The sequence below is a fragment of the Nicotiana attenuata genome, unplaced genomic scaffold, assembly GCF_001879085.1.
Source record: "Nicotiana attenuata strain UT unplaced genomic scaffold, NIATTr2, whole genome shotgun sequence".
NCBI classification, from domain to species: Eukaryota; Viridiplantae; Streptophyta; class Magnoliopsida; order Solanales; family Solanaceae; genus Nicotiana; species Nicotiana attenuata.
The window spans coordinates 1,569,004-1,584,869 of NW_017670258.1; the positions used below are offsets into that span (position 1 = coordinate 1,569,004).

General features: G+C 42.7%; 1 protein-coding gene across 1 annotated transcript; it reads right to left on the reverse strand.

Moving 5' to 3' along the window:
• Window positions 1–266: 266 nt before the first annotated feature.
• LOC109236818 (neurofilament heavy polypeptide-like) lies at window positions 267–4,297 on the reverse strand. The gene is made up of 2 exons (XM_019403049.1): window positions 4,052–4,297; window positions 267–2,968 (listed from the first exon to the last, which is right to left on the reverse strand). Exons 1-2 carry the CDS (start codon window positions 4,097–4,099, stop codon window positions 596–598), a joined length of 2,421 nt encoding a protein of 806 aa, XP_019258594.1. The 5' UTR covers window positions 4,100–4,297; the 3' UTR covers window positions 267–595.
• Between the last annotated feature and the right edge of the window lie 11,569 nt (window positions 4,298–15,866).

Below are 15,866 nucleotides of genomic sequence, written 5' to 3' on the forward strand. Positions count from 1 at the left end.
AATAGATCGCCACTGATTGTGCAAATCTCTGTGGATGAATGCAGTGAAAATATTGAAAGCAAGCCTTGTAAAGGCAACTTTTATTTTATTTGGTAATGATAGTGATATGGGTTGAGCTTATAGAACGAAATGAGGATTCATATCGCCAATCGCCAGCCCCAACTTGTTTGGGATGAGGTAGTAGTAGTAGTTGTTGTTGTAAGCCTTGTAAAGGGAAAGGAAGTATTTGAAGCTATTAAACGAGTTTTCAGAAGAACAAGCCTAGATATAGAAATATGACACTTCATGTTCATCATTATCCAATCAATTGAATAGGTTCTTCCACAAACTCACAACCTGACTCAACAGTCAAATAAGAAAAGAAAAACATAGAAAAGGAACATTCTTTCTAGTTTGGAAGAGTAGAAAGCAAAGCACAACTATACAATATCTATGGACAAACACTAGAATCATACAAAACAAGACAATGTAGCATACCTGACCCCTGGTGACCAAAAATTGAAAAAGATTAAGAATAAGAAAAATAAAGATCACACCACTAGTAAATTTACTCACTTCTGATCATTGTAATGTTTATCTCAGAGTTTCTGATATCTTATTTGGTTTTGACTTCATTCTTTGATTCAGATTTGGAGCTGGGGGACTTTCCAATGATTGCTTTTTTAGCCTTCACAAGAGACTGCTTCACCTTAGACATAAGGTTGCTTGATTGCTTTGTCTTCACTGGAACTTCTTCTGTTTTTGCTGTCTCCTCAATTTCATTCTCAGCTTCAGCAATTTTCTCATCTTTTGTCTCTGTCTCTGGCTTCTGAGCTTCTTCAGCTGAAGGTTCAGTAGCATTAGCTGTTGCCTCATCCACTTTCTTCTCAACTTCTGCAGCTTCATTGGCTTCACTTACAGCAATTTTCTTGTCGTTTTTGCTTTCATTTTCAGCATTTGGTTCAATGTCTCTGGAAGCAATCTCCAGTTCTGGAACCTTTTCAGCAACTTCAGATGTTTCGACAACCTTTGCTTCCGGGGCAGCTAATTCTTCAGTCGCAACACTTTTCTCTCTCTTCTCATCTTGATCATTAGTTGTAGCAATTTTCTCGTCCTTTGTGCTCTCATTTTCAGCAAGTGGTTCGATGTCTCTGGAACTAATCTCCACTTCTGGAGCCTTTTCAGCAACTTCAGATGTTTCAACAACCTTTGCTTCTGGTGCCGCTAATTCCTCACTAGCAACACTTTTCTCCCCCTTATCTTGATCATCAGTTTTCACATCCTTTGTTTCTCTTTCAACTTTTTCAACCTCTTCTTTTGCTGGTGCTTCAGCAACTGTAGCCACTGGAACCGATTCCTTTTCTTTCTCCTCAACAACAGCATTGTCTCCAGCAACTTCAGCTGGACTTTCCTCATCTGTTTTCTGCATTAATGATCCTAAAGTGGTTGAAGTTGCTTTTTTCGAGCTCTCTGCAAGAAGAGATTCCCCTTTTGGGGCCTCTTCTACCTTATCTTCTGGAATCACTTCATCTTTTACAGTAATGGCCTCAGCAGCTTCTTGCTCAATCTTTTCAGTAGCTTCAGTTGGCTTTTCCTCTACAATGGGAGCTGGTACTGAAATTTCTTCTATCTTAGATTCTGCCACTGGAACTTCTGACACTGTTACAACAGCTTTTTGCGGTTCACTGGCCTCTAAATCTGCTTGCTCCTTCTTGTCCTCAACAGCCGCAACTGATGTTTCCACAACGTCAACTGTTGTTGGCTGCTCCTCAGGCTTTTCATTGACAGGCTCATTTTCAGATCCTTTCTCCAAAATTTCAACCTTTTCAGCCTCTGGTTGCACCTCTAGTTCACCTTTGATAACATCAACAACTTGCTCAGGAATACTTTGAGCTTCTGGTTCAGGAGCAGGTTCCTTGGTTAATTCTGGAATATCTTTGCTAGTAACATCCAATGCAGGTGTCTCATCTAGTTTCTTAACTTCTTCAACAGTTGGAGGCTGAATTTCCTTGTCTCCGGTCTTTTCTTCTGATTCTGCTGAAGTAGCAGGTATAGTCGGCAGTTCCCCAGCTTTTGGTTTCTCCTCCTCATCAGTTGTGGGTGGAGGTGGCGATATTTCATCAGCGTTAGGCTTCTGGTCCTCGTCATCTTTCTTTACCTCTTCAATTGCCGGGGGCAATGGCTCATCAGCTATTGGCTTCTCTTCCTCATCACTTTTCTTTACCTCTTCAATGATGGTTGGTGGTGGTTCCTCTATTGTTGGCTCCTCATCAGCTTTCTTTACTTCTTCGACTATTACTGGAATAGGTTCATCAGCTTTAGGCTTCTCTTCCCTATCAGTTTTCTTTAATTCTTCAATAATGGTTGCTGGTTGCTCCTCTATTGTTGGCTCTTCTTCTTCATCAGCTTTCGTTACTTCTTCAGCTATAGTTGGGATTGGTTCATCAGCTTTAGGCTTCTCTTCCTCATCACTTTTCTTTAACTCTTCAGTGATGGTTGCTGGTAGTTCCTCTGTTGTTGGCTTATTTTCCTCATCAGCTTTCTTTACCTCGTCGACGATGGCAGGTGGTGGTACCTCTATTGTAGGCTTCTCTACCTCATCAGCTTTCTTTACTTCTTCAACTGTTGCTGGAGCTGCTTCGTCTGCTATCGGCTTCTCTTCTTCATCAGCTTTCTTTACTTCTTCGACTATTGCTGGGGCTTCTTCTTCTGCTTTTGGCTTCTCTTCATTTTCAACTTTGTCAACCTCTTCTGCTATTGTTGAGCCTGGTTCCTCAGCTTTCGGCTTTTCTTCCTCGCCATCCTTCTTTGTCTCTTCAATTACTGGAGCTTCGCTTTTTGTGTCCTCTATTTTTTCCACTGATTCAGTAGAAGAAACCACTGGACTAGGGGAATCCTCTTCTATTGGTTTTATTCCATTATCTTTAGTAGGGGGAACACTCTCTACTTCCATTGTCTTAACCTCTTCAAGCACTTCCTTCTCAATTTTCTGCAGTAAACATAAAGAAGCAATGACAACAGATTAAAAAAGAGTAAGCAAGCAGAAATCAAATGAGAAAATGTTTGAATCCAAAGGACTAAAAGGAAAATGAAAAAGCTGGAATACAATTTTTTACTATTAAGCTATGTTGCTCGGACTCTCCGAAAATGTGGCCGATACGTGTCGGATCCTCCAAAAGTAGTGCATTTTTTAAGGATCCGACACGGGTGCGGCTACATTTTTGAGAGTCCGCGCAACATAGCTTTTTAGAATGGTGAACTGAAAAAAGGAATGGAATCTTGGACATTAAGCTTTCAATTTTCAAGTGTGGTAGCTCACTATCCACTTCTTTGAAGAAAATACATAAATGTGAACTAGTTAAGAAAAGGACAATTTTAGGGAAACACAACTGGTAATTTCCTCAAGAAAGATTGACACTGACATAAAGCACCCTAGGAAAGAGGGTGATGCATTCTCCAAAGGCTTTTTCTTTGGTGAATTCAACATATAACACTAACTTTTATCATTTTCAAGTTATTTACAAGGTCAAAAAGATAACAAGGCAACAAGAAAACGAAATAAACAAAGAAACATGCCAGAATTCCTACACAAAAAGCAAGATTCTAGGCTTCTGTTTCTCACAAGCAAAGCAACAAATTTTAACTACAGAGTAATTTCATCATCTTCTGTTTTAAAGAAGGAAAAATTCAATTGAAATGTTATTTTATCTTTTACTTTCTCACAGATATCAGTGACTAATAAGGCTTATCACCCTAACATCCTTATCAAAAAAAAAAAAAAAAAAAAAAAAAAAACTTACAATTCAGTAGAATCTTTATGCTCAAAACATCTAAATTTATTCTGTGCTAATAAAATTCAACACATAACAATAGCAGATGACAAAATTACAGGCTAAAAGGTTTTTTTTTTGTTGCTACCAAACACAGTCTATACCCAAACAACCAAAAAGAAGTAGTTGCATAAAGCTGTCAACATATATATCCATTCAAAACTAACAAAACAAGATACAAAAAAACAAATATATCTAGTAAAATTCATTAGCAACAGAAGAAGAAAATCATAGAAGCTTACCTCTGAGGCAGGTATAAGATGATCTGATGAAACAGTTTCAGTAGCCATGTACAGAGACTGATGATGATGAAGAATTCAAAGAAATGATCCCTCTTAAACTGATACAAAAAGATTCAGTAGATTAAAGAAAGAAAGAAAGAAAGAAAAGAAAAAGGGTAGACAAGAAAGGAAAAAGAATGATATGGTTGGCAATAGCCCTAAGCATACAGAAGTAAGTAGAGAACTACACTCACATACACTCCCCCGTCCCCCCACCCCCACAAAGGCCAGCTCTTTTGAAAAGTAAGAAACAGGGTGGACTGATGTTCACATGATGGATGACCTGTCAGCATTTGGTGGAATTTACTTTTAACTAATCTTCAATATTTTCAATTCACTAATCTTTAATTATGATGGAAAGAGCACTTTTAAAATTTGAATATGAACAAAAAATTAAATATTTAAATAATTCGGATAAAAAAGGAATATGATTATATTGTGAAAAAATGAAGAGGATAGAGTTGTCAATAATTGGATTAGCATGGCCTCACTACAGTCACAAAAGCTTCACTCATTGATGGGACCATTTGTATTTGGTGAGTTTTAACAGCCTAATAGTATTTTGGCAAACAGTTGTCTATTTTGTCTGAGAGTCCCATTTTGAAATTAAAAAGATACTACTTTTTTGGCCTCCAATTATTCAGGTCATTTTCATTTTCAAGTGATGCCATCTACACTTCACCAAAAGATAATTATTTTGTGTCTATTGGGTTTTATATACTATAAGTATAATTTATTACTATGTTTTAATGAAAGGATAATACAATTTTATACTTATTAGATTTGTAGTTTAGGAGAGGTCCATGTCATGTATGACGTTTAAAAAGTTTCTAATGATAACAGAAATCTCTTACTAAAATCCCTTTTAATTAAGGAATATCCAAATAATAGAGAAACTAATTATGTAGCTCCTACATCTTTTAATCTTGTATGTAGTCAGTAATATGTTAGGTATTACAAGAATCTTTCCCAGTTCACATAAAACATTGTATTATAGAGCTCTTTAATTTGATGAGACATTGGTGGCTTCTCTATTATGTACATGTACTTTTATGAGTTCAAAGAAAAAAGAAAAAATTGTTGAAGTAGAACGATAGAAATGCCTATAGATAAAATAGGCCACGATAGTTCATAGCAAAAGGTCTGTTTCGTACCTTAGAAGATCTCGACAAAAATGTGTATTGACTGGGAGTTTGACGGATATAATAGGGGTGAAATTCAAAAATAGCAAGATTTACAAATGGTAATTGAAAAATAGTCACAGTTTTAAAAACAATAAAAATTTAGCCACTTTTCATGTAAAGATAAATCAGAACAAAAACACTTTCGAAAAATATTCTAGCATAATATGCTGGAGTTCGAATTTTTTACATGTGAACTTCCAGCATAATATGTTGGAATTTCATAATGTGCTGGAGTTCTAACATAATATGCTGGAAGTCATACACAAGTGCTACACTCTCCAGTATACTATGCTGAAATTTTTCATATGCTGAAAATTCGTACACATGCAACAAAATAGTGGCTATTTTTCAATAACTTCACAAAACACTGGCTATTTTTCAATTACCGGTCCAAAAACTGGTTAGCCCTTGCTATTTTAACATATAATAGCTATAGAGCTGATCGATTCAATTAGGCCTATCAATTGAGCTGGATATTGGTGGTATTAGGTATACATACCCTGCTCATCAGGTTTTTATTTTATTTGGTACCATCGAAAGTATTTTTTGAAAAAAATGTCAGATTTAAAGATATTTGATTATCAAAAGTAATATTTTAGAAGTCATCTACCTTTAGAATTAATTCAACTCTTCACTTCATATACTTGACAATATATCAAAATTTAACGTTTAAGAAATTTATCAAAATACTATTGTAATTTGCTAGTTCTCCCGAGAATATTTAAGGAATGGATCGAAGTTTAAAATAACTACAATAATATTGGAAAGTATGCCTCACGAGCATTTTTGGAACTCGTAGAACAAAGTTGTATCTTTAGTTCTTGATACGCTTGTGGTTATTGTATTGGTCTAAATTTGGACAGCTTGATAACTGCAGATAAACAAGGTCAAGGACGAGGCCGATTATGGCATAATAGCGAGAAGTCGTCTTCAGAAAGATTATCGCTAAGGACGAGCAAATGGAGTAAAGAAATACCTGTAGGATAGATTTAGAAATAGACATAAGGAATATTCCTTTGGATATTCCTTATGTTGTACTTTTTAGGATTTCTTGGGGATATCCATTACAAATAGGAAGAGATAGAGAAAAAAATGAGACTTTCACTTCTAGATAAGAGCACTTTGTAAAGAGTTGACTTGAAAAAATATACAAATATTGTCTTGTTCACTGATTCTATAACTTTACACACGTTATTCATTATTTGTTCACAAGATCCAAAGATTCCTTATCCATCTTCATTTAACTTAGTCCCACATTGCTGTTAGGAAAGATAATCACCAAAACCATCTAACATTTAGGTGATAAATTCCTCTTTATTACTTTTGTTACCATTGTCCATATTTATTGCATGTTCTTATTACAACATTCATTGATAATCATTGAACACGTGCATGATCTTTATTATTCTTAAACGGGGTCTCATTTCACGGATCTGTTCAAGATTTTTGTCTAGATCGTATTATATTTAATTAGGATTCATCCTCTGTCTTATCATTAATTAGTTTAGCAAAAAGTTTAACACTTTTTGATCAAATAATTTATCGCCGTCTGTGGGGAGTTTCTAGTTAAAATTTTAGTTCTTTCTAGATAAAAAAAAACAAATAACAACAACATCATCCATGTTTTCTTAGTTCGCACGAACTAACAATGGCAGGAAAAGGAGATGAAATACTGAAAGCAGTAGCAGACGTCACTACCAACCTCTTGAACACCATCAACGAGGTTGACAGAGAAGGCGAAGAGAACACGACGCCGAGCGCTACACCCAGGCGGAGCGAATCACCTCCCCCTCATGGAAGTGTAACCGCTTCACGTGAAAGGGGAGCCTCCACATCCACAACTGAGGAAGCACCGTCAGCAATCAAAAAACTACTAGAGACGTGGATGACGAGCACTCTAAGCGGCATACTCGACAAACCCGCTCAACGGGCGAATAGAAACTTCATACAAACGGATATCATAGCAATCGCCGACGAGCAACCCGCTCCCCCAACAGGTAACACTTACACCGCTGTTGACACAGGTAATGATGCACTTGTAGCCATTCTAAAGAAAATGGAAGAAATGGAAAACGAGAACAAAGAACTTCGCGACCAGATGAGGGAACATCAAGAAAGGGTCGATAAGATACCGGGTGCCCCAAAACTGCTACCAAAACGGGATGTTGGGCGATTCGTCAAACAACCATACAACGAGGAGGCAGCCCCACATGCCATACCCAAAACCTTCAAGATGCCACCATATTTGAAGATATATGACGGCACGACAGATCCCGAAGATCACATCATTCATTACGTTACAGCAGTAAAGGACAACGACCTCTCAAAGGAGCAAGTACCATTAGTGTTGCGAGACCTTAAACGGGGAGCCTTAACCTGGTACTCACAATTACCAGCACGATCTATAACAACATTCGAGGAAATGGCCGACAAGTTCGTCACCGCCCACGCTGGGGCTAAGAAGGCGGAAGCCAAGGTAAATGATATATTCTCCATTAGGCAATCGCCTGGAGAGGGACTCAAGGACTTTTTATCTCGGTTTAACAGAGTAAGAATGAGCTCACCGAATGTATTGGAAGGGATAGCAGTAGCAACTTTCCAAAATGGGTTGAACAGGAATGGGTCAAGAGCGACAAGAAACTATTAAGCAGACTCATAAAATACCCTCCCACCACTTGGGAAGAAATACACAACGCCTACTGCGCCGAGGTGAGAGCAGACGAGGACGACCTTAACGGTCCAATCCAACGGTTAACGTCGGTCCAAACAAAGCCAAGGAAAGACCGTCGTAATGACGGTCGAAGAGACCAGTCAGGTCCACGCCTCAACCGAGATAGACATCAACCTTATGTCAGAACAGCCATCCCACCATCTCCTCACCATGCGGAAGGACCGTCCAGACCGCATACAGGGACTCAGCGGAACGAAAGAGGTATGCCTCCACTCTTACCTGCTCACAATTTTTGTGTTTCCCCTTCAGAAATAGTGTACGCACTAGAGAAGCTCGCCCCGAAGGTGAAGTGGCCACAGAAGATGAAGTCCGACCCAAGTACCCGAAAGTCGAGTGTCCTCTGTAAATTTCATTAGGAGCAAGGTCACAAAACTGAGGACTGCCTAGCCATACGGCAAGAAGTAGTGAACATGCTCCACCAAGGGACCTAACGGAGCTGATGAGCGACCGACGAAGAGCCAATTTCGATCGCGGACGAGAACAACACTAAGGCCCTCTAAAGCCACCCTACCCTGCCCGCACAATTCAAATGATCATCGCTGGAGGCGACGAAGCAGCAATCAACCACGTAAAGTTTACCACACACATAAACTGAAGCGATCAATCACCCACGAACGTTATGATGACCTCGTAGAAAGAATCATCTTCGATAAGTCAGATACCAACGGTTTGACTTTTCCTCACTTCGATGATCTTGTCATTACTTTACGTATTTTAGATACTGATGTAAAAAGAATAATGGTAGACGACGGAAGCGGCACGTGTATTATTCACCCTCCAGTTCTCGCACAAATGCGACTCGAGGACAAGATAGTACCACACTGCATAACACTAACAGGTTTTAAAAATGCAGTCGAGCGAACCTCAGGAGAAATAACGCTGTCCGTTCTGGCCGGGGGCGTCACCCTAGAAACAACATTCCATGTCATGAACCAGGACACAACTTACAACGCCATCATAGGACGACCATGGATACACGCTATGAGGGCCATCCCGTCCAGCTTATATCAAGTAATCAAGTTCCCTACTTCGTGGGGATATTCAGCATCCGAGGCGAACAATGCACAGCCCAAGAATGCTATCGCATCGCCCAAGATTGTACATACACTCAACAGCTAAAAGGAACAAACTCAAAAGCATATCAATTATCAAAGTCGGGGTCCGAACTCAACGAACAAAAAGACGTTATCAAGGACCCCGACGTCGTGTAAGCCGCATGGTCAACGGCAGAAGATCTTGATCCCGTCCAATTAGACAGCAGCGACAACAGCAAAAAGGCTTACATAGGCCATAAACTCTCCGCGCCGGGTAAATTTCATAAGTTTTTAATTAACAAGGCCGATCTGTTTGCTTTTTCCCACGCAGATATGCCAGGTATCCTGAAAGCTCTTGCCACACACAAATTGAACGTCGATCCCCTCTACCCTCCAGTACGACAAGTAAGAAGAAAATTCAATACCGCAATCAACGAAGCCGTCAGCGATGAAGTGGATAAACTTCTTGCTAACTGCTCCATCCGGGAATCAAAATACCCTCAATGGGTCACCAAGGTAGTCATGGTGAAAAAGAAAAACGGTAAGTAGCGGATGTGCGTGGATTTCATGGACCTAAACAAGGGCTGCCCGAAAGACTCCTTTTCGTTGCCTCATATCGATCAGCTCATTAACGCAACAACAGGGCACAAGTTGTTGAGCTTCTTGGACGCCTACTTAGGTTACAACCAAATCCTTATGGAGGAGGAGGACCAGGAAAAGACTACTTTCATCACCCATCAAGGAACGTACTGTTACAGAGTCATGCCATTCGGGTTAAAGAACGCAGGGGCGACTTATCAAAGGTTGGTCACCAAGATGTTCAAGGACCAACTCGGCAAAACAATGGAAGTTTACATAGACTACATGTTGATCAAATAAAAAAAGGAAGGAAGATCACATCGACCACCTGAAAGAGGCCTTTGGTATACTAAGGCAATACAGCATGAAGCTGAACCCCGAAAAATGTGCCTTCGGCGTAACTTCAGTCAAATTCCTCGGCTTCTTGGTATCACAAAGAGGCATCGAGGTCAACCCCGACAAAATCAAGGCCATCGAGGGAATACCTGAAGTATTAACCAGCAAGAAACAGGTGCACAAATTGAAAGGCCGCATAGCTGCCCTGTTGAGGTTCATCTCACGATCCTCCGACAGATGCCACAAATTCTTCAATGTGCTCAAAAAGGACAAAGGGCTCCAGTGGAATGCAGAATGCATTGAGGCCCTAAGAGAACTAAAGGCGTACTTATCCTCGCCCCCGCTACTCGCCACAGAACCCAGCGAACGCCTTCTGATATACTAGGCCATATCAGAGGTCGCGGTAAGTGTAGTATTGGTCCGTGAAGATAAGGTTATGCAATCTCTAACTCTGGTCGACGCCGAAACGAGGTACACTCAGCTCGAAAAATTGGCCTTGGAATTGGTTATAGCTTCACGAAAGCTTAGACCCTATTTTCAATGCCACCCCATATCGGTGGTAACGACCTTTCCCCTACGGAGCATCCTGCATAAACCCGAACTATCGGGGAGATTGGCCAAGTGGGCCATAAAATCGAGCGAGCACGATATAACATATCAGCAGGGAACAACGATAAAATCGTAGGTACTCGCCGACTTCGTCGCCGATTTTAGTGCCAAAATAATGCCTGAGGTCGAGAAGGAAACTTCTCGTACCTCGCGCAGGCTACCCGACCTATGGGTCCTATACACCGACGGCGCATCCAACGCGTCAGGATCTGGACTGGGACTCGTACTCGAGGTCCCTACAAGCGAAGTCATCCCCCAATCCATACGGTGCCTTGATATGACTAACAATGAGGTCGAGTATGAGGCCGTAATTGCAGGATTAAAGCTAGCTCTCAAATACGGAGCACGATGAGTCGTCCTCAGATGCGACTCACAACTCGTTGTCAACCAAGTCACAGGGACTTTCCAAATCAAAGAGCAGAGGCTACAAAGTACCAGGCAGAAATTCATAAACTGCTACCAGAATTCGATGAATGTCGACTCGACCAGATACCTCGGGCACAAAACATCAAGGCAGATGGCCTCGCCAAGTTAGCGGCGGCCACCAAAAACATTACAAGAGAAAACATGGTCACCCTCCTCCACTCGTCGATAGACCAACTTGAGGTACACTCTACAAATTTGACTTGGGACTGGGGCAACCGTATTGTAACATATCTGCAGGAGGGAGTACTCCCATCAGACAAAAAGGAAGCCAAAAAGCTTCGAATGCAGGCGGCCAGGTACAGCATCATAAACCACGACCTATACAAAAGAACGTGTGGAGGCCCGTAGCAAAATGCCTTGGGCCGAACCAAACAAGACGCGTCCTCGAGGAAGTACACGAAGGCCACAGCGGTGCCCATACCGGCAACCGGGCCCTCGTCAGATGCCTCATTCGAGTAGGTTATTATTGGCCCACAATGAAGAAGGAATCCGCCGACTACGTCAAGAAATGCGAACAGTGCCAGAAATACGCTCCTATGATACACCAAGCGGGCGAACACCTCCACTCTGTTACATCACCGTGGCCGTTCATTAAATGGGGAATGGACATCATCGGACCCCTCCCAGCAGGGCAAGGTAATATACGATTTCTTTTGGTTTTAACTGACTATTTTTCCAAATGGGTAGAAGCAGGTGCATTCGCCCAAATACGCGAACAGGAATTTATCACATTCATATGGAGAAATATCGTATGCCGCTTCGGCATCCCCAAAGAAATCAACTGTGACAACGGACCCCAATTCACCGAAAAGAAGACCGCCGAATTCTCCAAAAAATGGCACATCAAGCGAATACTCTCCACGCCATATCACCCTGCCGGTAACGGCCAGGCCGAATTCTCCAACAAAACAATACTAAATATCTTGAAGAGAAAGCTTGAGGACGCCAAGGGACTATGGCCGGAATTGCTACCAGAAGTACGGTGGGCATACCGTACCATGCCAAAGACAAGAACAGGAGAAACGCCATATTCACTAGTCTATAGGACTGACGCCACGATACCAGTCGAGGTCGGGGAACCTAGTTTGAGATACTCCGATGAAGGCGGACCAAGCAATGACGAGAACAGGAAACAAGACCTCGACGAAGCTGAGGAGCGAAGAGACATGGTTTACTAAGAATGATAGCCCAAAAACAACAAGTAGAACGGTACTACAACAAAAAAGCCTAAGTACAACCACTCAAAGTCGGAGACTATGTACTCAAGGCCAAAACACAGGCGAGCAAAGATTTAAGATAAGGCAAACTAGGAACCAATTGGGACGGGTCATACAAAATCACGGCAGCAGCAAACAAAGGATCATTCCAACTAGAAACAATGGAGGGAAAGCTACTATAAAACAATCCGAACGTCGCCCATCTCAAATACTTCAACTTCTGAAAACGGACGCCCTCCAAGTCGTACTCTTTTCCCCTCACCCGGGTTTTGTCCCAATTAGATTTTCTTGGGGAGGTTTTTAATGAGGCGACGAAGGGGACGTCTCGAAGTTCAAGTATAATTTATCGCCCCCCCTGCCGACTACTTCTCCAGGCTGAACGATGAAGGGACTAGGTACACAGGAGCTTCTCCAATATATGTATGGAACAAACAGAAACATGTAATATTTTCCAATGAATGAAATAAAGCAGCATCTTTACACTCCACCAAGCCTTTTTACACTTTACATTCGACCTCGCTCGAATTACTTTACATTCGACCTTGCTCGAATTACCTTACATTCGACCTCGCTAGAATTACCTTACATTCGACCTCGCTCGAATTATTTTGCATTCGACCTCGCTCGAATTATTTCACATTCGACCTCACTTGAATTACTTCACATTCAACCTCGCTCGAATTATTTTACATTTGACCTCGCTCGAATTACTTCACATTCGACCTCGCTCGAATTACTTCACATTCGACCTCGCTCGAATTATTCGATGTTCGACTGCATCAAACCTCGATCCCATCAAAAAATCAGGGACTTTCCCACATAACAAAAAGAAAAAAGAACGAAAATCAAGAAATGCATAGCAAAAAGGGAACTGTTCCATTTCAACTGTCGAATTACAATACTTTTTACAAATGGCTCAAAGACGCCCTCACAAAAATAGCAAAGCAAAACAAAGTTAGTATAACAGCTTCACGCCACATCATCCCCATCGGCGTACTCATCATCATACCAAGGATCAGAGGCAAGCCTATCCATAACGTCGTCATTCTCATCCCCGCCAGGTGTACCAGGGTCGTAACCACAAGCTTCACGGGCTGCACGTGGCTTGACACAGACGCCCTCAAGCTCTGCTTTAGAAACTTTCCCGACGGCCTTCAAAGATTTATACACGTCAAGTTGAGCCTCGGCGTGAACCCACATCTCATACAACTCCCGCGGCACACCGGGATCAGCAGAAGTATGAGATGTGGAAGGCTGTGACTGTCGTCACACCTCTTCGACCCTCAAGACAACGACCTGCTCGTTTAACCCAGACAACTCTGCCTCCAAACCTTGGATCCGTTCTTCTAACCTCGCCACCTTAAGCGCCGATGTCTCCACCTCATTAGCCCGCTCGAACCTACAAATGCGGAGGGCATCTTCTAAGGCTGCCGCTTCAGCCATAGCTGCCATTCTGCCTTTCTCGGCACGACTCAATTCTTCGACCTTGGCACTCAGCTCACCCCTTAGATCGACAGCCCTTGCCTCCCTCTGCCCGAGTTCAGCCGTTAAGGATGCCACCTGCGTTTGAAGGTCAGCGTTCTCAGCCATCATCCCCTTGCTCACCTCGAGCTCGTCCTCTTTGGCGTTTAGTGCTGCCTCAAGCTCGCTGCACCTACCGATGGCCCTCATAAGCTCATCGTCCCTCTCCCTTAGCTCTTAATCTTTCTTCATCAGCTCATCATCTTTCTGTTTAAGCCCATCGCGAAGCGACTGAAATTCGCCGTCCTGGCTAAGGAAGTCGGCCAACGTTCGATGCTTAGTACGGTACTTCTTGTACTTGGAGGTCATATTCTTAAAAATGGTCGTCCTCCGCTCCTCTCGCCGGTCACGCTCAATCCCCATGATAAGAGTCTGACATGCAAAAAGAGAGGAGTCAGTGCGAAGCAAATTACACATGCGAAACAAATCCTAACGTAAAAAAAAACACACTTACTCGTAGAGACATGCCGGATATACCCAACGACAGATCCGCATCGTTCATCCCCTGTAGCGCCATGTTCTCAAAAGCCGCGCAGGGGAGCAAAGGCCGGCATCGCCCTTTCTGAGTTGGCCAAAAGGTCGTAGTCCACGGGAATGACTATGTGCCGGTTAGGACCCTCTGTCCTTATCTCCACACGAGTATCCCTCTCCAGGAAGGCCCGTACCTCCTCAGGGTCGACGTCCGAGCCATAGTCGTTGTCCCCCGTAGGGACCGCCCTACATCCCCCGGCCGCCGATGATGTGCCACCTTCAACGGCCCGTGTAAGCTCTCCGCTACCACGAACCGCCTCAACCCCAGAGGGCCTCCTCTCCATAACGGCACCTATCGTGAAAACGGCCTCTACGTCTGGTGTAAGCACATATTCCACTTCCAAAGCAATGAATTTTTCCGGCTCGATGTCAGCGACGAAGGTCTTCCCAGTTTCCACCCTTCGCCTTTTCCTCGACGGTGTCTCCTCACCATTAGATGGCTCGTATACAAGATGATAGATGGGCTGGGAAGAGATCTCATCCCGCACTGCAACAGTTTGTAGGGCGGAGTCCCTCATTGGCGGAGCTTGAGTCCGACCTCCTCGAGCAGACTCAGCTAAGGCAAATTGCATCCCAGCCGATGCGATAGCTTGGCGAAATGCAGGCACTAGAGCCTTCTTCTTGGAAACTCGCCGACGTGGCACGAAAAGGAGGTCGCATCAAAGAGCAATGGTGAACAACAATAAGCTGAGGTAGAAATGACACTTACTGGACGGAACCTTGGGTTCGAAGTGCTTGTGAAAGGACGCCCAATTGCGAATCCCCATGGTGTGGGGTAACACGCGAGCCACCCAGTCTTCAATGTAAAAAACGGGAGAAGGTGCACGCCTCCCAGCTAAAAACAAGAAGGCCACGAATGAGTCGATAATAAAAGAAAGAAAATAACGAGTGTACGGCAAGATACTTACGATTATAATTCCATTATTTGGGAAACTCGGTCGGATTTGCCACCAGGTGCTCAGTCTTGATGAAGAAATACTTATGCCAGAACCGCCGGTTCGCTTTATCATCCATCCTGGCCACCAACCCATTTATCCCACAATGATGCAAGTGTATCAACATACCTCTATAAAAACTGAGTGAAAATAGATGCAGTAGGCGAATGAACGTTGACCTTGCAGCCGGCCAATTCTGCGTACTTTGCTAGCATCAGAAATACTTTATACAAATAAGGGGAAAGCTGTGCCAGGTAGACGTTATAAAATCGACAAAAATCTTCCGCTAATGGGGGGAGAGGAAGAGAATAACCAATTAAGAATGGGTAAACGTAAAAAGCACAGTATCCGGGTCGGTGAACCTCTACGATGTCACCCCCGGCCGAAACAATTTCGACGTGAGGAGGAATGCGATATTTAGACCGGAGGTCGTTTATCTGAGGCAGTCCTATCTCAGAAAGTCTCTGAGCAGGAGCAGGTTCCTTTGGGAAGTCATGTCTGACCAAAGGATTCTTAGGTACTATCTCCTCCACAGTGGGAACCTGTCATCATCTTCAATCATGAATTCCTCGCAACCGGGAGGAATAGCCACCGATAAAAGAGTGGCATCGGAGATGAATATGAGGGGATTCTGACATATTTCCGTAGAAAACGTACGCAACAAAATTTGAAG